The sequence below is a fragment of the Kogia breviceps genome, chromosome 9 (assembly GCF_026419965.1).
Source record: "Kogia breviceps isolate mKogBre1 chromosome 9, mKogBre1 haplotype 1, whole genome shotgun sequence".
NCBI lineage: Eukaryota > Metazoa > Chordata > Mammalia > Artiodactyla > Physeteridae > Kogia > Kogia breviceps.
The window spans coordinates 619,091-640,631 of NC_081318.1; the positions used below are offsets into that span (position 1 = coordinate 619,091).

Consider the following 21,541-nt stretch of genomic DNA (forward strand, 5'->3'; position numbering starts at 1 on the left):
GGCCCTGGTCTTTCTAGCAAGTCGTGTTCAGAGCCCAGTGTCCTGTTGAGTCCAACTCTGAGGGTGAGCTGGTCTGTGGGAACGGGCCCGACGGCAGGAAGGCTGCCCGCCACCCCAGGTCCCCTTGCTCTAGCCCTGCTCATCGACGAGGGAATTCTAGCCCCCTGAGTCCCGGGCAGGCTTTTCTAGGGCCCTTTGGAGAGCGAGTCCTGTGAATTTCCCATCTCCTCTCCCCCTCCTGGCTCTTCGGCCGTCTCCTCCGGGCCAGCCCTCGGAAGCAGCCTGTTACTGCACTGCTGCCAGAGGCTCCCACCTATCAGCACCAGACGTCGGATGTCGGCAGGGTGGAGTGGGGAGCGGGGGCTGCAGGGGGCAGGGGCTGGACGAGCTTGATCCTGAGGGCTCCTTGAGCCGCACCTATGGAAAGTTGTCTTCTTGTCCCTTTACGGGAGGCTTGGAGGAGGGAGGACACTCGCCCTGCTGCTCTGGCAGCCCTCTCCCGGTGCAGCTGTGTCCTCACCTCATGCCTGCCTGCTGAGCCGGAACCTGACCTGCAGATGTCCTGTTTCACAGGTGGATCTGGAATCGCTTTTGCAGTCACCAGGTGGGAGCCCTCACCACCTGAGTGAAGGCACTGCCCTGCAAGCCTTCAGCCTCCACTGTCGGTTGAGTATCCATCTTCAGCACAAGGTGCATCTGCCAGCTTGGGTCAGAGCACGGGGCGTATCGGCGCAGCGGCTCTGTGACTAACCTGTCTTCTGTTGTTGTTGGACAGTCCTGCTCAGAAGGCAAAGTTTACCTGTCCACTTTGGAAGACACTGGGTTTTGGTTAGAAAGCAAAGTTTTATCTTTTATACAAGATCAAGAAGAAGAATATCTGAAGCTTCACAGGGTCGTTTATCAACAGATTATCCAGGTAAGATGTCTTAAGACACAGAAACCCTTCTCCAAATTGTGATGTGCTTCCGGGTTTTATTTTCTAATTTAAAGCTGTAACTTTAGTCAGTAGTGCTGCTCTTCTGAAACACTTACAGTGGCATCTGACTATCTAGAGTTTATCTTTTATTTTGTATGTTTATTTATTTATTTTTTTCTTAGTAGTCATCCATTTTATACACATCAGTATATACATGTCAATCCCAATCCCGCAATTCATCCTCCCACCCCGCCCCACCCCCGCCCCGCCGCTTTCCCCCCTTGGTGTCCATACGTTTGTTCTCTGCATCTGTGTCTCAGTTTCTGCCCTGCAAACCAGTTCATCTGTACCATTTTTCTAGGTTCCACATGTATGCGTTAACATACGATATTTGTTTTTCGCTTTCTGACTTGCTTCACTCTGTGTGACAGTCTCTAGATCCATCCACCTCACTACAAATAACTCAATTTCGTTCCTTTTTATGGCTGAGTAATATTCCATTGTATATATGTACCACATCTTCTTTATCCATTCGTCTGTCGATGGGCATTTAGGTTGCTTCCATGACCTGGCTGTTGTAAATAATGCTGCAGTGAACGTTGGGGTGCATGTGTCTTTCTGAATTATGGTTTTCTCAGGGTATATGCCCAGTAGTGGGATTGCTGGGTCGTATGGTAGTTCTATTTTAAATTTTTTAAGGAACCTCCATACTGTTCTCAAGAGTGGCTGTATCAACTTTGCTGGGTCGTATGGTAGTTCTCTATTTTTAGTTTTTTAAGGAACCTCCATACTGTTCTCCAGAGTGGCTGTATCAACTTACATTCTCACCAACAGAGCAAGGGGGTTCCCTTTTCTCCACACCCTCTCCAGCATTTGTTCCTTGTAGATTTTCTGATGATGCCCATTCTAACTGGTGTGAGGTGATACCTCATTGTAGTTTTGATTTGCATTTCTCTAATAATTAGTGATGTTGAGCAGCTTTCCATGTGCTTCTTGGCCATCTGTGTGTCTTCTTTGGAGAAATGTCTATTTAGGTCTTCTGCCCATTTTTGGATTGGGTTATTTGTTTTTTTAATATTCAGCTGCATGAGCTGTTTATATATTTTGGAGATTAATCCTTTGTCCGATGATTCATTTGCAAATATTTTCTCCCATTCTGAGGGTTGTGTTTTTGTCTTGTTTATGGTTTCCTTTGCTCTGCAAAAGCTTTTAAGTTTCATTAGGTCCCATTGATTTTTATTTTTGTTTTCATTAATCTAGGAGGTGGATCGAAAAATATCTTGCTGTGTTTAATGTCACAGAGTGTTCTTCCTATGTTTTCCTCTAAGAGTTTTATAGTGCCCCGTCTTACATTTAGGTCTCTAATCCATTTTGAGTTTATTTTTGTGTATGGTGTTAGGGAGTGTTCTAATTTCATTCTTTTACATGTAGCTGTCCAGTTTTCCCAGCACCACTTATTGAAGAGACTGTCTTTTCTCCATTGTATATCCTTGCCTCCTTTGTCATAGATTAGTTGACCATGGATGCGTGGGTTTATCTCTGGGCTTTCTATCCAGTTCCATTGATCTATGTTTCTGTTTTTGTGCCAGTACCATATTGTCTTGATTACTGTAGCTTTGTAGTACAGTCTGAAGTCAGGGAATCTGATTCCAGCTCCTTTTTTTCTCCTGAAGACTGCTTTGACTCTTCCAGGTCTTTTGTGTCTCCATACAAATTTTAAGATTTTTGTTCTAGTTCTGTAAAAAATGTGATTGGTAATTTGATAGGGATTGCATTGAATCTGTAGATTGCTTTGGGTAATATAGCCATTTTCACAGTATTGATTCTTCCAATCCAAGAACATGATATATATATATCCATCTGTTGGTATCATCTTTAATTTCGTTCATCAGTGTCTTATAGTTTTCTGCATGCAGGTCTTTTGTCTCCCTCAGTAGGTTTATTCCTAGGTATTTTATTCTTTTTATGCAGTGGTAAATGGGAGTGTTTCCTTAATTTCTCTTTCAGATTTTTCATCATTAGTGTATAGGAATGCAAGAGATTTCTGTGCATTAATTTTGTATCCTGCAACTTTACCAAATTCATTGATTAGCTCTAGTAGTTTTCTGGTAGCATCTTTGGGATTCTCTATGTATAGTATCATGTCATCTGCAAACAGTGACAGTTTTACTTCTTCTTTTCCAATTTGTATTCCTTTTATTTCTTTTTCTTCTCTGATTGCTGTGGCTAGGACTTCCAAAACTCTGTTGAATAATAGTGGTGAGAGTGGACATCCTTGTCTTGTTCCTGATCTTAGAGGAAATGCTTTCAGTTTTTCACCATTGAGAATGATGTTTGCTTTGGGTTTGTCATATATAGCCTTTATTATGTTGAGGTAGGTTCCCTCTATGCCCACTTTCTGGAGAGTTTTTATCATAAATCGGTGTTGAATTTTGTCAAAAGCTTTTTCTGTATTTATTGAGATGATCATAATGTTTTTATTCTTCAGTTTGTTAATATGCTGTATCACATTGATTGATTTGCATATATTGAAGAATCCTTGCATCCCTGGTATAACTCTCACTTGATCATGGTGTATGATCTTTTTAATGTGTTGTTGGATTCTCTTTGCTGGTATTTTGTTGAGGATTCTTACATCTATATTCATCAGTGATCTTGGTCTGTAATTTTCTGTTTTTGTAGTGTCTTTGTCTGGTTTTGGTATCAGGGTGATGGTGGCCTCATAGAATGAGTTTGGGAGTGTTCGTTCCTCTGCAATTTTGGGGGAAGAGTTTGAGAAGGATGGGTGTTAGCTCTTCTCTAAATGTTTGATAGAATTCATCTGTGAAGCCATCTGGTCCTGGACTTTTGTTTGTTGGAAGATTTTTTTTTTTAAACAAATTTGTAAATATCCAAATTTCTTTTTTTTTAAATTAATTAATTTATTTTGGCTGTGTTGGGTCTTCGTTTCTGTGCGAGGGCTTTCTCTAGTTGTGGCAAGTGGGGACCGCTCTTCATCGTGGTGCGCAGGCCTCTCACCATTCGCGGCCTCTCTTGTTGCAGAGCACAGGCTCCAGACGCGCAGGCTCAGTCGTTGTGGCTCACAGGCCTAGTTGCTCCGTGGCATGTGGGATCTTCCCAGACCAGGGTTCGAACCCGTGTCCCCTGCATTAGCAGGCAGATTCTCAACCACTGCGCCACCAGGGAAGTCCCTGTTGGAAGATTTTTAATCACAGTTTCCATTTCATTACTTGTGATTGGTCTGTTCATATTTTCTGTTTCTTCCTGGTTCAGTCTTGAAAGGTTATACCTTTCTAAGAATTTGTCCATTTCTTTCAGGTTGTCCATTTTACTGGCCTAGAGTTGCTTGTAGTAGTCTCTTAGGATGCTTTGTATTTCTGTGGTGTGTGTTGTAACTTCTCCTTTTTCATTTCTAATTTTATTGATTTGAGTCCTCTCCCTCTTTTTCTTGATGAATCTGGCTAATGGTTTTTCAATTTTGTTTATCTTATCGAAAAAACAGGTTTTAGTTTTATTTGACCTTTGCTTTGTGTTTTTTGTTTCTATTTCATTTATTTCTGGTCTGATCTTTATGATTTCTTTCCTTCTGCTAACTTTGCCTTTTGTTTGTTCTCTTTTCTGTAGTTCCTTAAGGTGTAAGGTTAGATTGTTTATTTGAGATTTTTTTGTTTCTTGAGGTAGGCTTGTATAGCTATAAACTTCCTTCATAGAACTGCTTTTGCTGCATCCCACAGGTTTTGGATCGTCGTGTTTTCATTGTCATTTGTCTCTAGGTATCTTTTGATTTCCTCTTTGATTTCTTCAGTGATCTCTTGGTTATTTAGTAATGTATTGTTTAGCCTCTGTGTGTCTGTGTTTTTTACGTTTTTTTTCCCTGTAATTGATTTATAATCGCATAGCGTTGTGGTCAGAAAAGATGCTTGGTAAGATTCCAATTTTCTTAAATTTACTGAGGCTTGTTTTGTGACCCAAGATGTGATTTCTCCTGGAGAATGTTCCATGCACACTTGAGAAGAAAGTGTATTCTGCTGTTTTTCGATAGAATGTCCTATAAATAGCAATTAAATCTATCTGGTCTATTGTGTCATTTAAAGCTTGTGTTTCCTTATTAGTTTTCTTTTTTTTTTTTTTTTTTTTTTGCGGGCCTCTCACTGTTGTGTCCTCTCCCGTTGTGGAGCACAGGCTCCGGACGCGCAGGCTCAGCGGCCATGGCTCACGGGCCCAGCCGCTCCGCGGCATGTGGAATCTTCCCAGACCGGGGCACGAACCCGTGTCCCCTGCATTGGCAGGCGGATTCTCAACCACTGTGCCACCAGGGAAGCCCCTTATTAGTTTTCTGTTTAGATGATCTGTCCATTGGTATAAGTGAGGTGTTAAAGTCCCCCACTATTTTTTGTCAGTTTCCTTTTATAGCTGTTAGCAGTTCGTTGCCTTATGTATTGAGGTGCTCTTTATGTTGGGTGCATATATATTTATAATTGTTAAATCTTCTTAGATTGATCCCTTGATCATTACGTAGTGTCCTTCCTTGTCTCTTGTAACATTCTTTATTTTAAAGTCTATTTTATCTGATATAAGTATTGCTACTCCAGCTTTCTTTTGATTTCCATTTGCATGAAATATCTTTTTCCATCCCCTCACTTTCAGTCTGTATGTGTCCCTAGGTCTGAGGTGGGTCTCTTGTAGACAGCATATATATGAGTCTTGTTTTTGTATCCATTCAGCAAACCTGTGTCTTTTGGTTGGAGTATTTAATCTATTCATGTTTAAGGTAATTATCGATATGTATGTTCCTATGACCATTTTCTTAATTGTTTTGGGTTTGTTTTTGTAGGTCCTTTTCTTCTCTTGTGTTTCCCACTTAGAGAAGTTCCTTTAGCATTTGTTGTAGAGCTGGTTTGGTGGTGCTGAATTCTCTTAGCTTTTGCTTCTCTGGAAAGTTTTTGATTTCTCCTTCGAATCTGAATGAGATCCTTGCCGGGTAGAGTAATCTTGGTTGTAGGTTCTTCCCTTTCATCACTTTAAGTATATCGTGGCACTCCCTTCTGGCTTGTGGAGTTTCTGCTGAGAAATCAGCCGTTAACCTTATGGGAGTTCCCTTGTATGTTATTTGTCATTTTTCCCTTTCTGCTTTCAATAAGTTTTCTTTGTCTTTAGTTTTTGCCAATTTGATTACTATGTGTCTCAGCATGTTTCTCCTTGCATTTATCCTGTATAGGACTCTGCTTCCTGGACTTGGGTGGCTATTTCCTTTCCCATGTTAGGGAAGTTTTTGACTATAATCTCTTCAAATATTTTCTCAGGTCCTTTCTCTCTCTCTCCTCCTTATGGGACCTGTATAATGTGAATATTGTTGCGTTTAACGTTGTCCCAGAGTTCTCTTAGGCTGTCTTCATTTTTTTTCATTCTTTTTTCTTTATTCTGTTCCACAGCAGTGAATTCCACCATTCTGTCTTTCAGGTCACTTATCCATTCTTCTGCCTCAGTTATTCTGCTATTGATTCCTTCTAGTGTATTTTTCATTTTAGTTATTGTATTGTTCATCTCTGTTTGTTTGTTCTTTAATTCTTCTAGATCTTTGTTAAACATTTCTTGCATCTTCTCAATCTTTGCCTCCTTTCTTTTTCTGAGGTCCTGGATCATCTTCACTGTCATTATTCTGAATTCTTTTTCTGGAAGGTTGCCTATCTCCACTTCATTTAGTTGTTGTTCTGGGGTTTTATCTTGTTCCTTCATCTGGTACATAGCCCTCTGCCTTTTCATCTTGTCTGTCTTTCTGTGAATGTGGTTTTTGTTCCACAGGCTGCAGGATTGTAGTTCTTTTTGCTTCCGTTGTCTGCCCTCTGCTGGATGAGGCTGTCTTAGAGTTTATCTTTTTACAAAGCATAAACTGCATAATTTTAATGTAATTTGACACACTGCACGTAACACATGTTCAGTAATGTTTTTGGAATTACATAAAATGTGTTTCTAGATTTCTTATGGAAAGAGAAATGAGAATTAATGTATCTTTATGGAAATTCCTTTTTAAACATCTTTGTAGACATCTGCTTTATGAGACCCCTAGTGGTACCCTTAGATATTAGGAGCTTTACCATCTGGATGTCCCCTCTTGTCTCTTCTGTGGCCTTTGTTGGGAAATCACATCATCATGTCTACCTCTCTTACAGACCTACCTGACTGTGTGCAAGGATGTCATTGTGGTCGGCCTTGGTGACTGTATGTTTCAGACACAGCTTTTACAGCGGAGCCTGGGAATCATGCAAACAGGTACTTTGTTTATTAAAGGACTAGTTTAGAGCAACTAGCAGTCAGAACCAGCCCCTCTCTCGCTCCGTCACTTCGTTGGTCAGGACTCTCGTCTGTAATTGATAGATGTGTAGCACAAGCTAGCTTACACCAAAAGAGGAATTAACAGGCTGAGGCAGCCGGGAAGTTCAGAGGTGTTTCTGGCCTCGGGCGTGACCAAGTGCAGAGTTTCTGGCAAGGTCTTGGGATTCTCCTCCGGTGGTTTGTGTGACTGCGGCTGCTTTGCTGTGTGGTCGCCAGCAGGGCCCCAGCCTGTCTGCTCCCTGTCATCGTCTGCGTGCAAGTCAGGAGCTGTTCAGTGTCGTCCCCCCCGCCCCCGAGACCACTGGGAAGTTGCTGTCACCCCAAGGACAGAATCCCTGGTAGCTAATACCATGGCGTCCACACAAGTTAAATGTGTTCAGTGAGTGAGTGAGAAGTTGGCCTTCTTCCAGGTGGGCTGGGCTTAGGGATTATCTGGAGCATCACATCCAGGGGGGCCGGGCCAGATCCTTGCAGCCCTGTCTCATTGTGGGTGGACCCGGGATGCCTCCTCTGCCTTGAGTCATGGGCTGGCTGAGAAGGGCACCGCTGGGCTGTGAGCCCTGCCTGCCGCCTCCCTGGGGCAGCCGAGTCGGCACAGAACACCCCGATGCTACAGTTGGTTCTTCCTGAGATCCCTAGAAGCTTGGAAATGCATAATTTGAATTTCTTTAAGCCTAAATATTTGCTAAAAGAGATTGAAAATATCATCATTTACCAAATTCAACATTAAATTTGCAGTTAGCGGGGCTTCCCTGGTGGCGCAGTGGTTGAGAGTCCGCCTGCCGATGCAGGAGACACGGGTTCGTGCCCCGGTCCGGGAAGATCCCACATGCCGCGGAGCGGCTGGGCCCGTGAGCCGTGGCCGCTGAGCCTGCGCGTCCGGAGCCTGTGCCCCGCAACGGGAGAGGCCACAACAGTGAGAGGCCCGCGTACCGCAATAAAAAAAAAAAAAAAAAAAAATTTGCAGTTAGCTCTCTGGGGTCTTTTGCTGTAGTCTTGAGTATCGTCGTGCGGACCCTGGGGAAGTCTTGGCCACAAGCCCCACAGCTTCTTTCTTTCATGGTCTGCCCCTGAGGTTGGCACTTGGCCTGCATGGGAGCTGGGGTGGCAGTCACTGTGCTCTGCTGTCTCAAGTGCACGTGTCCTTCATCTGTAATTACAAGCAAGATTTTATATTATTTGGCTACAGTATCCACAAAGACTAAATATTAAATAGAACAAATGTTTTTTGTTTTAAAATCTAACTTTTTCCTTTGTTTAAGTCTTTATAACTCTCACTTTCTATTTTGAAAATAGCGTTTTAAACTTAAGCTTAATGATTGAAACATTAAACACTATTTGCATTTTTAAACTCAATTTATCATTTAAGAATGATTTTCCCCTAAGGATTGAATCTATTTTTAGTATTTATAAAATTTTCCAAGGAGCTAATAAGAATTTTAGATCTCCAGTGTAGCCAGTAAGCTACTGACCTTACCTTCAACCAAGCTGAAATGATCTTTGTATTTATACATTCTAACAATTGGGATTTCCCAGGGGAGAATCAACTGTGTGCTCATTCTTTGTAGTCCTGTTGCAAACAGGATTATACTTTGCAGTTTTGCTAGGTAAGCTCAGAGTCTGTTCTCTGGACTTGTTCTACTTGAAAGAGTCCTAATAGAACATTTAAATTTAAAACTCAGTCACCTTTATGTTATTAACATTTGAGTGTGGTGTTCTCCATGCTGAAACGTGTATTCTGGAAGAGACGTCCTTGAATACAGCTGAGTTCCCACACATAACCCAGATGTAAACAGCTCAGTTCACAAAAATGCAGGTGTTTCTGCTATAACGCAACATGTGTGTTTTGAAAAACTCTGTGTGTTCTGCAAAATCAGGCACTGGAAGTGACAGGGCTTGTGAGAGAAGATGCCTGCGGTGGCCTGTGGGCCGGTGCCGCTTGACCGCACCAGGAAATGATAATGCCCCAAAAGTAATTAGCACGGCTACGAGGAAGGTTGAATTCCTAATAAGTAAATATTACAGTAGATAATGGGCTTTGTGGTCAGTGCAAAGGTAAAGGGGGATTGATGGGGACCACAGCCTCCTGTGCAGAGCTGGGCAGGAGGGGCTGGCAGGACAGCACAGCCGTCGGAGACAGAAAGGGGCCTGGGTCCACGGGGTTCTCCGTGGCTACTGCCCTGGGCTGGGCTAGTGAGCGTCTCTTTGCGTACAGACTGATGGTGGCCTGAGATGCTGACCGTCAGTGCTGGGCCGACGTGACCCCCAGCTTAGCCATCCCTGTGCACTTGTCACTCTAGGGAAGCAAGAACTTCCAAAGTGAGGGCCTTCTGTTTCCCATAGCTGCAAATCCTGACCTACCTTAGTAACTTATCATAGTTTACTTAACCACTACCTATCTATAGTTGGTTATAACGCACATATGGCTTGAATATAATGAAATAACTTTCAGTTAAAACTTTCAACATTTCAGGTTTTTGTCAGTAGTAAAGACACTATTTAGTGTGAGGTTCTCCCACTGCACCAGGACCTTGAGGGCGGATGCAAGGGGACAGGCCCCCTTGTCCTCAGAGCCCCGTCACCCTCAGCGTGTTGGCCTCTGCTGAGCTGCTGCCTCACTGTCTGCTTCACTGAAATGACTGATACGTGGAGAATGTATCTCTCTGCCTTCTTCTAGATACAGAGATTTGTTTCTTGAAAGTTTCTGTTAAGTTTGCAAAGACTCTCCAAACTTTGTGTTGATTCTGGCAGTGCCGTACACCTTTTGAGGGGCAAACTCAGCTGGAACATGACCATTTCTTTTACTTACTTTAGTAGATAAATTTGGATTTGGGGTTAGTTTCTTATTTCTGTCTCAAGCAGAACTTATATTTCTATTAATCTCTTTCATAAATCAAGGAGCTTCCCTATTAGGGCCACATGATTCCTATGTAAGGTAGGAGAGGTCATAACGCTTTGTCCCCTAGATACTAATCTTTTTTAACGAGGAACATTATTTCTGTGCTTTTCTATGTGACAGGTTTTTTAAAAAATATACATGTATAGTTTATATAGTATATACTTTTAAATGTACATAAGGAAGAATCATGGTTCCGGCCCAGTCCAGCAGGGATGCAGCGCTGCATACAGACCTGAAGGTTAGTCAGTGCTGGGCAGCGCAAGGAGCAGCCTGGGTGCAGCGTGGGGCAGGGGCCCGGGAGGGCGTGGCCGCTGGCTCTGTTTGCAGCGCCGCTCACAGGCCAGTCTGGGTAGAAACAAAAAAGAACATTGAAGGTCCTCGGGATGAGTTGTAGAATTGCGTTCACACTGTGAGAACATTTTACCAAATCGTTGCCACACAGGAAAGGAGAGAAAGACACCAACAAACTACACAGTGTTGGGGGTTTAACAGAGTCGGCCTCAGAGATTCTTAGGTCATAGTTGGAAAGCTCGAGGGCCTGTCCTCTCGGACCTGTCAGCGACGTCACCATCGTGTAAGAAAGTAAGACACATCCTCCACACAGGTGTTCCGGGAACCACGTGTCCACACGTGTCCACACAGAGGTAATTGCTTCCTAGTGCCTGAGCCAGGTGGGCTGTTACTGTTATTGAAGGCATTGCCTTTATAAATTTAATAAAAGGAGCAAGTCGTAGGTACGTATGTCTGTTAGATTTTATATTAATCTGACCAACCTGGTATTGCCTCACCAGTAACACTCTCTTTTAAGTTACCGTAATATACGTGTGTTAAGTGAAAAATGTAAAAATTTCAACTAAATTGTGTGATTAAATAACTGATTTTTTCAACTTTCTTTCCAGTGAAGGGATTCTTTTATGTTTCCTTACTTCTTGGCATTCTGAAAGAGGTAACCAGAAGCTCCTTGACGCAGAAAGCAGATTCAGAGAAAGAAGTCTCAACGTTGTTTGATTTGGTGCAGAGAGTATTTCAGCAAATGTTGGAATGTATGGCGCGGAGCTTCAGGAAGCAACCAGAAGAAGGCTTGCAGGTACTGGCGCCTCCCCAGGGCGGGACAGAGGAACTAGAGGGACAGCACCCAGCTGGTGGACCAGGGTGCGCGGAGCCAGGCGTGCTCACATGCTGGGGCCGTCGGGTGGCGAGAGGTGCCACACAGGCCGGAAGTGGCTGCCAGCTGCCACCTTCAGCTGGTGCTGCCCGCCCTCTCCCTGGGGTGGAGGGAGGCCAGGGGCCCACCTTGGGCCCCCGGTCTGGGGACAGTGTTGGTGTGTTCAGGTCAGTAGGCCAGCGGCCCGCGAGCTCCTCTGCCCAGCAGGACAGAAGCAGAGCATGAATACAGTAGCTCGTGAGTGCCCAGCTGTTAGTAGTAGTAGAGATTTAAAAAATGCTTAAATGGGAGGATGTTTATGAACTATGGAAACTTTCAATTTTATCCTGTTTTAGCTGGCAGAGGTAATTGAAGGTTTTTGGCCATATTTTCTGTAGCCTAGCTCATATTTGAGTTAATTTGAAATAGTCCTGTTTTTTTTTTTTTTTTTTGTGGTACGCAGGCCTCTCACTGTTGTGGCCTCTCCCGCTGTGGAGCACAGGCTCCGGACACGCAGGCCCAGTGGCCATGGCTCACGGGCCCAGCCGCTCCGCGGCGCGTGGGATCCTCCCGGACCGGGGCACGAACCCGTATCCCCTGCATCGGCAGGCGGACTCTCAACCACTGCGCCACCAGAGAAGCCCAATAGTCCTGTTTTTGATGAGTTGGTTCAAGTGTCTGTGATCTATTTACGGAATTTGTGCCAAAACTTTTTTCTTTTCTCACCATTGTCTGTGCAGCTTCATTCAGAACACGTGGCCTCATAGTGGGTGTCTTCCCTTAATGTCAGTGATGTTTCTTCATCTTCCCTTTTGAAAACTTTATTAACGTTACTGATACTCCTATTCTTGGGGATTTTTCTTTGCTCTGGGGAAGGAGTGTCACAAAGGTCCTTCCTGGCGGGCTTCAGTCCTGTGTGTCGCCTGCTGGTCGTGGTGCCCGTCAGCTGCAGAGGGGAGGGCAGGCAGGTGAAACGGGCCCCAGGCCCCCGGGGGCCGCAGGAGGGGGCCTCATTCTTGCAAGTGGTCTTTTAAGCGCTGACAATGACTGATGTGTTTCTCGTAGCTCCTTTATTTTGTTCAGACTCCTCTGCATGAATTTATCAGCACCGTGCAGTCCTGGCACGTGGACACGCCTGTCCACCGGGGCGTGCTCACCACTCTGATTGCCGCGTCCGTGGCCGAGATGAGTCACCGGCTCCGAAAGGTGAAGTGTGTTGTCCTGAAACTGCTGTGTCTCGTTTTGACTATTCAAGAGGCTGCTTTTGGCTGGCAGCACATTTTTATGTTTTTCCAAGTATCTTTTCAGAACTCAGGTGTAGCGGGAGGTCTGCTTCTCCCGCAGCTCTGCCTCACGGTTCCGTGGCTGGTTTGTGCTTAGAATCATGTGACCGTGGGGGGAAACGTGCTAAGGATGTTGTCGTTCTTCTTTAAAACCAAGCTGCTCCTTGCATCTTGAATACTTCTTGTTGCCATATTTTAGAGGTTTAAGCGAGTTGATACATTTCTTAAGATTCCCCTCTCCTGGCAAGCAAAGGTGGCCATGGTCAGTGGTTAGCAGCGTGCACGACTGCTCTTGGGCTGAGTTTCTGGAATAATTCACATCTCTGCCTGCCTTGCTATACATAAGCCTTACTTTTCTTTTTCTTTTAAGCATAGGAAATTTGAACCTCTGATATCAGTTTAAACAGATAGTTTGTTTGCCCCTGCTCTATAAAGGACTGGCCGTTTTCCTAGCAGTAGCCTATTTTATATGATTAGCCTACTTGGTTCAAGATTGACATAATCAGGATGGTAATTCAGGTCACAACAAAAACCACTATTTCATGGCATGGAATCCTGGTGGTAGCAAGTGAGGGCGTGGAAGAATGCCTTAAGATAGTTAAATAATTTTTCTCAGTATGTTTTCTCAGCATGAAAAGCTGAAATCTGATAGGAGATAATCATTGAAATATACAAATGCAAACATATAATTTGTATAAATTTTGAATTATAAAACCAGAAATATAAAAAATGTTGACAAAATTCTGAGACATTAATAGAATTTAAGGCCCTGCTGAAAGCTTGAAGGGAGGTCATTTTGGTTTAGGAGCGTGATTCCTGGACTATACACAGCACGAGAACTGGAAGCTTTTCAGGCCTGTGAGCTGCATAGCTGATGACGATGAATCCGTCAATGACCTGTGGGCCTTCATGGCCCACTGTCTGTTTTTGTAAATAAACATATTGGAAAAAAAAACAAAACAAAAAAACCCCTTACATTGGAACATGACCAAGCCCATTTATTTACCTTTTTTCTACGGCTGCTTTGTGCTGTATGTAACAGCAGAACTGAGTAGTCGTGGCAGAGATGGTTTTGCCCACAAAGCTGAAAATATTTACTCTTTAAATATTTACTATTTTACTACTTTATAGAAAAAGTTTGAGTTGAGAAAACCTGATCTGGACTAATAAGAGTAATGAGTTGTTTGCTTAGTTTAGAAACACTTTCTTTACAGAAGGTAATCTAATTAAAGGGTGTTGACAGAAGGCTTGTTGAGTGACATGTCTTCTTTCTTCTCTCCAGTTGATTGAGACCACTGTGTATAGTAATAGGTTAATCATAATTATGGTAGGCATTGCAGCAATTAATAAAAATCATTGTTTTGAGTTCCTGGAAGAAAACCCAGGGAAGTGTAAAATGAGTGATTAGCGCAGTCTCAGTCTCAGTTCATGTTACTGACTTTACTTTTTTTTTTTTTTAGGTTTCTGATAGCAAAGAGCTTACTCCCCCAGAAGGTCTTTCAGCCCTTCCACCGTTTTCAAGGTGTTTAATAGGAATAATAATAAAATCTCCCAACGTAGTCAGGTAATCCCTTTTTCTTTGCTGTTCTCTTAATCCTGTTGTGGCTGTAAGCTCTCAGTAACTTTAGCTCTATTCCTTTTACTCTCACCATTTCTCAAAAGTGCATTTTTTCCTAAGAGAAAAACATTCCATACAATTCCCTCTCATTTTATCAGAGATTAAAAATATCAGCATTATACTTATACAAAGTGAAATTCTAACTTTCTGAAAGATATTTTCATCCAAATAGTCTCTGGTTATGCTTTATCGTAACTACAGTTCATTTAGAGGGAAACATTTAAAATTTTAATGTCACTGAAATACTTCCTACAAGGGACACTTTCAGAACACTTGACTTGGGTAAATGCCATGCGATTTTCATTCGGCACACAGCTGTTCCTCATCTCTCCATGCTGTGTGTCACCTGACCTGCTCCTAGGGTCTCTTGTGGCACATGCAGGGCTGGTGGGCTACGAAAGGGATAGTTTTGCAGATACCTGATACCTGTGGAATTTTAATAGTAGGTATATGTTCCTTGAAAACTTCAAAAAGCATTGTTTTTAACAGCTGTGAATTATCTTTCAGTAGCATTTCAAATCTTTCTTGTGGGCGTTACGAGTATGCAGAGTGGCTTTATTCACTAACCAGAGCAACCCTGTTCTCTTTCTAGCAACGCCTTCTGATTTTAGTGTCTCACCTGTATGATCTGGCACGCTTACAGCGAAGTGTATGGGAAGAGTTCAGTCAGCTTCCCGTGTTACCTAAAAACTAGAATTCATGGTGGTTGATGAATCTTGGCGATATTTCTCTTTCTACAAAGTATTAAGGTATACTATAGAGGAATTTCAGTTGTTTTTTACTTTCTTGCAGGTCATTTTTAGATGAGTTGAAGGCATGTGTTATTTCTGATGATATTGAAGGCATCGTGTGTCTCACAGCGGTTACGCACATTATCTTGGTTATTAATAAAGGTTGGTTAAATTTTCTATGGTATCGTCTGGGACATTGCTGGGTGCATCTTACACAGAACTGTTGTGGAATGTTTGGGAGTGAATCCCCTGCTAGTTGGGCTCTCACGGCACTTTCCCCCAAGCTCTCCACGCGCTGCACGTGTGCCGTCTGTCTGGGAGTCTGCCATGTAGCTGCCCTGTACCAGCTTGAATAATGGTAGCTTCTTAATGCAGCTCCTGTCCACTTTCCCCACTGGACCCATTACATCTCCCTCTCTGTGCCTTAGACTAAATTTCTATTGATTTGTCATTTATTACCTTTGTCATGTACATTTTAAAATCTGAATTCATTTTTGCTAATGATGGTGTGTTTTGGTATTAATATTTAATGTATCTGTCTTTTGCTTAGCTTTAACTGTGCCTATTCTGGGTATCCCAGCCAGTTGAAATAGTATTGGAAAAATAATTGGAGATACCTATGAAATGCTTACCTAAGTGTAAAATATGGTAATGTCCCTGCAGATGGACTACTGTTAAGTTTCTATATTTTTTGACCAGTTTAACTAATGTTGAAATTATTTTCTAAGATGTTATTCATAGAGTGTTCCTCTCAAAACAAGCTTTCCCCATAAGCATGAATGCATAGTATGGCTGTAGATTCATGACAGGCATTTGTAACTAGTTTGACAAAGCATCAGGAAAGACTTGCCTGGGGCAGTGTGTCCTGGGGAGACGTCCGTCCGCAGGAAGAGGGACGTCCTCCATGTGGACGGTGTGAGGCTGGAGGTTGGGGTGCAGACGACCGCTGTGTAGTTAATAGGTACTTAAATATTTGCCAAACAGATGATGGCTCTGAAATGTGTTAGTTCCGTTACTGTTGAAGGTGTTGGTGAGCATCAGGTCTGGTGGCATGGACAGAACTCACGGATCACGGCCTCGGGAACGACCTCAGAGCCAATGAGGCGTTTTGTAATCACTCACTGGATCTTCTAACATCCCTGTAAAGGGATCATTACTGTTCCGCAGGTCAATATATGCACTGACTCAGAGGGGAGGGGAGGAGGCTCTGTCTTACTGAAATTGAACCTGCATTGACAAGAGTGTGTGTGCTTTTTGTGTGGTTGTGTTCAATATTTTTCTGTCTTTAACAGGTAAACATAAGAGTTCAAAAGTGATGGGTGTTGCAGCTACTGTTCACAGAAAACTGAAGACCTTCATGGAAATTACTTTGGAAGAGGATAGCTTGGAAAGGTAAAGCACTAGATACCCACCAGGTGTGATTATCTGAACACTGCTAGTTATTCCTTAGGTATGTTTTAGATCACGTTTTCATTGCTGCTAGTTACAGCCAGGTAGAAACTGGGGATTGAAGGGATAGAAGTGTTTCTGTTGGCAAGACCCCTTGAGCATATGTTTTAATTACTTCCTCATTCTGTCTTTAAAAACAAAAACAAAACTGTCACTTGCAAGATTCTGCCCTAGAAAAGGAAGGGTGTACAAACTCATTCTATATGGTTTTATTTTATTTTATTTTTTATCTTTTATTTATTTATCTTTGGCTGTGTCGGATCTTAGTTGCAGCACGTGGGATCTTTCCTTGCGGGCTTCTCTCTAGTTGTGGTGCACGGGCTCCAGAGCGCGTGGGCTCAGTAGTTGTGGTGCGTGGGCTTAGCTGCTCCGTGACATGTGGGGTCTTAGTTCCCCGACCAGGGATCGAACCTGTGGCCTCTGCATTGGAAGGCAGATTCTTAAGCACTGGACCACCAGGGAAGTCCCATCATTCTATATGGTTTTAAACCTAGACAAATTATATTTGGTGGTTTGCTGTATTTTTGAAACCATGAACATTCATTCCTGGGTTATAATTACCAGTTTACAAGTATCCATGTTGGCAATGGGAAAGGTCCCTCCAGAGACTGAAGAAATATGCACTGTTTTCTACTTTCCAGGTAGCCTGTTGCTGCTGCAGGGACTGCTGTCTAAGAATGTGTTCATTGGGCTATTTTTCCAGCCAAGGTGTTTTTGCTGCTGTATAATGTTTTTGACATGCTGTGCAATTTCCTGTAGATTCTTTTCTGAATTGTGTTTGACTCTCAGACCAGCCACAGAAATAGTGTTTTTCCTGCTGTTTTCTGAACACCATACAGTTAAGTGTTACAGAGCTTTGAACCAGGTAATTCATTTTATATATGCCTGGGAAATAAGCCACTTTCCATAGGTACTTTCTCCTTTGGAGAAAGGCTTTCAAAATCCTAAATTGCTAACTTATGAACAAGGACAGTTTTATCTCTTCCTTACCAATCTGTATACCTTTCTTTCCTTGTCTTATTGCATTAGCTAGGGCTTCTGGTACAATGTTGAAAAGGAGTGGTGAAAGGACATACTTGTCTTGTACATGATCTTAGTGGGAGAGCTTCCCATTTCTCACCATTAAGCACAGTGTTAGCTGTAGATATTCTTTATCACGTTGAGGAAGTTCCCCTCTATTCCTAATTTACAGATAGTTCTTATCATAGTGGATGTTGGATCTTGTCAAATGCTTTTTCTGTATCTACTGACAGGGTCATAGGATTTTTCTTCTTTAGCCTGTTGATGTGGAAGGTTACATTAGTTGATTTTCAGATGTTGAGCCAGCCTTGCATACCTGGGATAAATCCCACTCGGTCATGGTGTATAATTTTTTAATACAATGTTGGGTTTAATTTGCTAATATTTTATTAAGTATTTTTTGCATCTATGCTCATGAGTGAGATTGTTTTGTAGTTATTTTTTCTTGTAATGTCTTTGTCTGATTTGCTACTAGGGAATTGCTAGCCTCATAGAATGACTTAGGAAGTATTCCTTCCCTTCTTCTGTCTTCTGAAAGAGACTGTAAAGAATTGGTATAGCTTCTTTCTCAAATATTTGGTTAGAATTCACCAGTGAATCCATCTGGGTCTGGTGCTTTCTACTTTGGAAGGTTATTAATTATTGACTCAATTTTTTTTAATAGATACCTATTCAGATTGTCTGTTTCTTCTTGAGTTAGTTTTGGCAGATTGTGCCTTTCAAGGATTTGGTCCATTTCATCTAGGTTGTCAACTTTGTGGATATAGTATTCCTTAATTGTCTGTTTTTTAATGTCCATGGGATCTGTAGTGATGTACTCTCTTTCATTTCTGATATTAGTAATTTGTGTCCTCTTTTTTTTTTTTTTCCCAGCCTGGCTAGAGGCTTATTGGTTTTATTGATCTTTTAAAAGAACCAGCTTTTGGTTTCATTGATTTTCTCTATTAATTTCTGTTTTTCTAATTTTTATTATTTCTTTTCTTTTGCCTGCTTCGGATTTAATTTGCTCTTTTAAAATTTTTCTGGTTTCCGGAAGCCTAGATTACTGATTTTAGATGTTTCTTCCTTTCTAATAGTCAGTGCTGTAAATTACCCTCTAAGCACTGCTTTTCTGCATGGCACAAGTTTTGATGTTATGTTTTCATTTAGTTAAAAATATTTTAAAATTTCTCTTGAGATTTCTTCTTTGCCGCATGTGTTCTTTAGAAGTGTGTTATTTAGGGCTTCCCTGGTGGCGCAGTGGTTGAGAGTCCACCCGCCGATGCAGCGGACACAGGTTCGTGCCCTGGTCTGGGAGGATCCCACATGCCACGGAGCGGCTGGGCCCGTGAGCCGTGGCCGCTGAGCCTGTGCATCCGGAGCCTGTGCTCCGCAACGGGAGAGGCCACAACAGTGACAGGCCCGTGAACCGCAAAAAAAAAAAGAAGTGTGTTATTGAATCTCTCAATTTTACAGTTATTCTTCTGCTATTGATCTCTAGTTTAATGTCTGAGAGAAGACATTGTATGGGTTTCTGTTCTTTTAAATTTATTAAGGTGTGTTTTATGGCCTAATATGTGAGCTATCTTGGTGAATGTTCCATGAGATCTTGAGAAGAATGTGCGTTGTGCTGTTGTAGGGTGAAGGAATCTGTAAATGTCAGTTGTATCCTGTTGGTTGATGGTGTTGAGTTCAGCTTGTCCTTACTAATTTTCTGCCTGCTGGATCTGTCCTTTTTTTTTTTTTTTTTGGTGCTAGGCAGGCCTCTCACTGCTGTGGCCTCTCCCGTCGCGGAGCACAGGCTCCGGACGCGCAGGCGCAGCGGCCATGGCTCACGGGCCCAGCCGCTCCGCAGCGCGTGGGATCCTCCTGGACCGGGGCGCGAACCCGCGTCCCCCGCGTCGGCAGGCGGACTCCCAACCACTGCGCCACCGGGGAAGCCCGATCTGTCCATTTTTGACAGAGGGGTTTTCCTTTATATATTTTGTAATCCTGATATTAGGAGCGTATGATTTTAGACCTATTATATCTTTTTGATGGATTGACCCTTTTATTTTTATGAGGGGCCCCGCTTCTTCTCCAGTAACGCTTTGCTCCGTAGAAGCCATTTTGTCAGGTATGAAGACGGCTCCTCAGCCTCCGTCAGTGAGCGTTTCTGGAGCGTTCGTGGTGTCTTCGTCAGGAGGCGGAAACCCCACAGTGACGGCACAGTGTAAGCTCCAAGTCAGGAGCTCCCATCAGGGCGCTGGTGCAATGGACGGGGGCTCGTGAGGGTCGCGCGAACTGTGAAGGGTGGGGGAGCGGCGGATGCGAGCAGCACGACCCCTAGGGAGGACGCATACCCCAGGCTGAGCCTCTCCCGGGGTGGGGAAGTCCTGAGGCCTCCGGGGGGACCGCTGGCTGCCCAGCCTCCAGGGGGCGGGGCCCGTCCATGGGGAGGTGCGGGGGGAGCTGCTGAGCCCACGAGCCCCCCACGGGTCAGGCAGCCGCCCCGTGGGGCCTGGGTGCTGCCTCTGCTGCCCGCGCCCCCCGCAGAAGGCTGGGTCTTGTGGGAAGCCCTCCGGCGCCCCTGCTGCCGGGGCTGGCGCTGTGCCTCATGAGCCCCAGCGGGGCCCTGGAGCGGGGGCTTGCTCGTCCGCGAGCCAAGGACATGCGTTCGATTACAGGCTTTACTGCAGAGACTGTTGACTATTTCCTATGCAGTTTAGGAAGGGTCTTTGAGGGAGAAACCCAACAGACTCTAGGGTTACGAACTTGTTTAATTTCTAGGTATGTGAGGAAGAGGGAAGTGAACTTCTAATCTGGAGGAAACTGAGGAGTGTTCGTATGTTTCTGAAAACACAGCTCAGTGCAAATACTAAATAAGGCCCTCAGAATTACAAACTAGGTGAATAATAGGTTATTGTCATGGGACATGGTCATAACCTCGGAAATGCAAGCATTTTACAAGATTTCTCTGTTAGAAATACCATCTGTAAGGACAGTTTTTTGGAAGAGAATGGTATGAACTGCTCTGAGGGTGTAAGGAAAGAGGGACGTTTGCACTTGTACAGAGGTTCAAGGCGAGTACTTGAATTGTGTTAGTTACATTGACAGAAAAAAAGGCCTTAGAAGTTCGGAACTTACTCCATGGAAAAGAAAAGGATATTCATAGAAATTAAATGCAGGGCATGTAATATTTTGTTTCTTCATTGTTTCTACAACTATGTAGTTTTCTGTGCTAAGGTGATACACAGATGGCAAGAAACAGTTCTTGCCTTTAAGGAGGAAACATCCTAAAAAAGTAAATAGGTAGAGACTGAAATACTGGCTTCTTACTTAAATATGCAAGAAGCACACTGTACAAAAACCAGTGTCTGGAAAATAAAAAAAAAAGAAGAACCTAAAAAAAAATTGATGAAACAAAAAAAATCAATCTAATGGAAGATAAGCAGTTAAGATTTAAGACTCTATTTTAGAATATTATTTATTTTTGTTGGCATAGTGGCGTTAAGGCAAGTCTGCATCTTTAAGACTCTTGGGACCCTTTGGTCCAATGAATATTTTAGGAAACGGGGCATTAATTTAGAAGTGAATGTTTTCTTAACAAATACACTAGCTTTCTCTGTAGCAGGGTTATTAGTATTTTGTTGACTGGTCTGTTGGGTGCTGTCTCATTGCACTCTCAGTGCCTCACCTGGCATAGCGCTCTGTAAATTCTGTAAATTGTGTAAACCAGACTGTTTTCTCAGGAGCAACAGCATGCATTCACCAATGCACTCATGCATTTAAGTGTCAAAGAGTGTCACCTTTAATACTTTCGTACATAGTATATGAGGGGCTTCTCTGGTGGCGCAGCGGTTGAGTCCGCCTGCCGATGCAGGGGACACGGGTTCGTGCCCCGGTCCGGGAAGATCCCACGTGCCGCGGGGCGGCTGGGCCCGTGAGCCGTGGCCGCTGAACCTGCGCGTCCAGAGCCTGTGCTCCGCAACGGGAGAGGCCACAACAGTGAGAGGCCCACGTAACGCAAAAAAAAAAACCAAAAACAAAAACATAGTATATGAGTAGCACTATAATTAGAGATTATTTCTTAAGGTTTGTGTTATATCATGAATTTTTCCCACTAAGTGAACTGGAATCATATTATAAGCAAGCTCTAATTACCAGCATTAACTGTGTTTTGGCAGCTT

At 43.3% G+C, this 21,541-nt stretch overlaps 1 protein-coding gene across 2 annotated transcripts in view; it reads left to right on the forward strand.

Annotated features, from left to right (window-relative positions):
• The window catches only part of NCAPG2 (non-SMC condensin II complex subunit G2), a 62,769-nt gene that overhangs the window by 37,439 nt on the left and 3,789 nt on the right, over positions 1-21,541 (forward strand). For both annotated transcript variants that reach the window (XM_067041725.1, XM_059074659.2), the window contains exons 20-27: positions 574-690; positions 776-916; positions 7,087-7,186; positions 11,048-11,235; positions 12,358-12,498; positions 14,036-14,139; positions 14,986-15,086; positions 16,217-16,316. In XM_067041725.1, the coding sequence (XP_066897826.1) occupies positions 574-690; positions 776-916; positions 7,087-7,186; positions 11,048-11,235; positions 12,358-12,498; positions 14,036-14,139; positions 14,986-15,086; positions 16,217-16,316 (992 nt within the window). The remainder of the gene's footprint in view (positions 1-573; positions 691-775; positions 917-7,086; positions 7,187-11,047; positions 11,236-12,357; positions 12,499-14,035; positions 14,140-14,985; positions 15,087-16,216; positions 16,317-21,541) is intronic.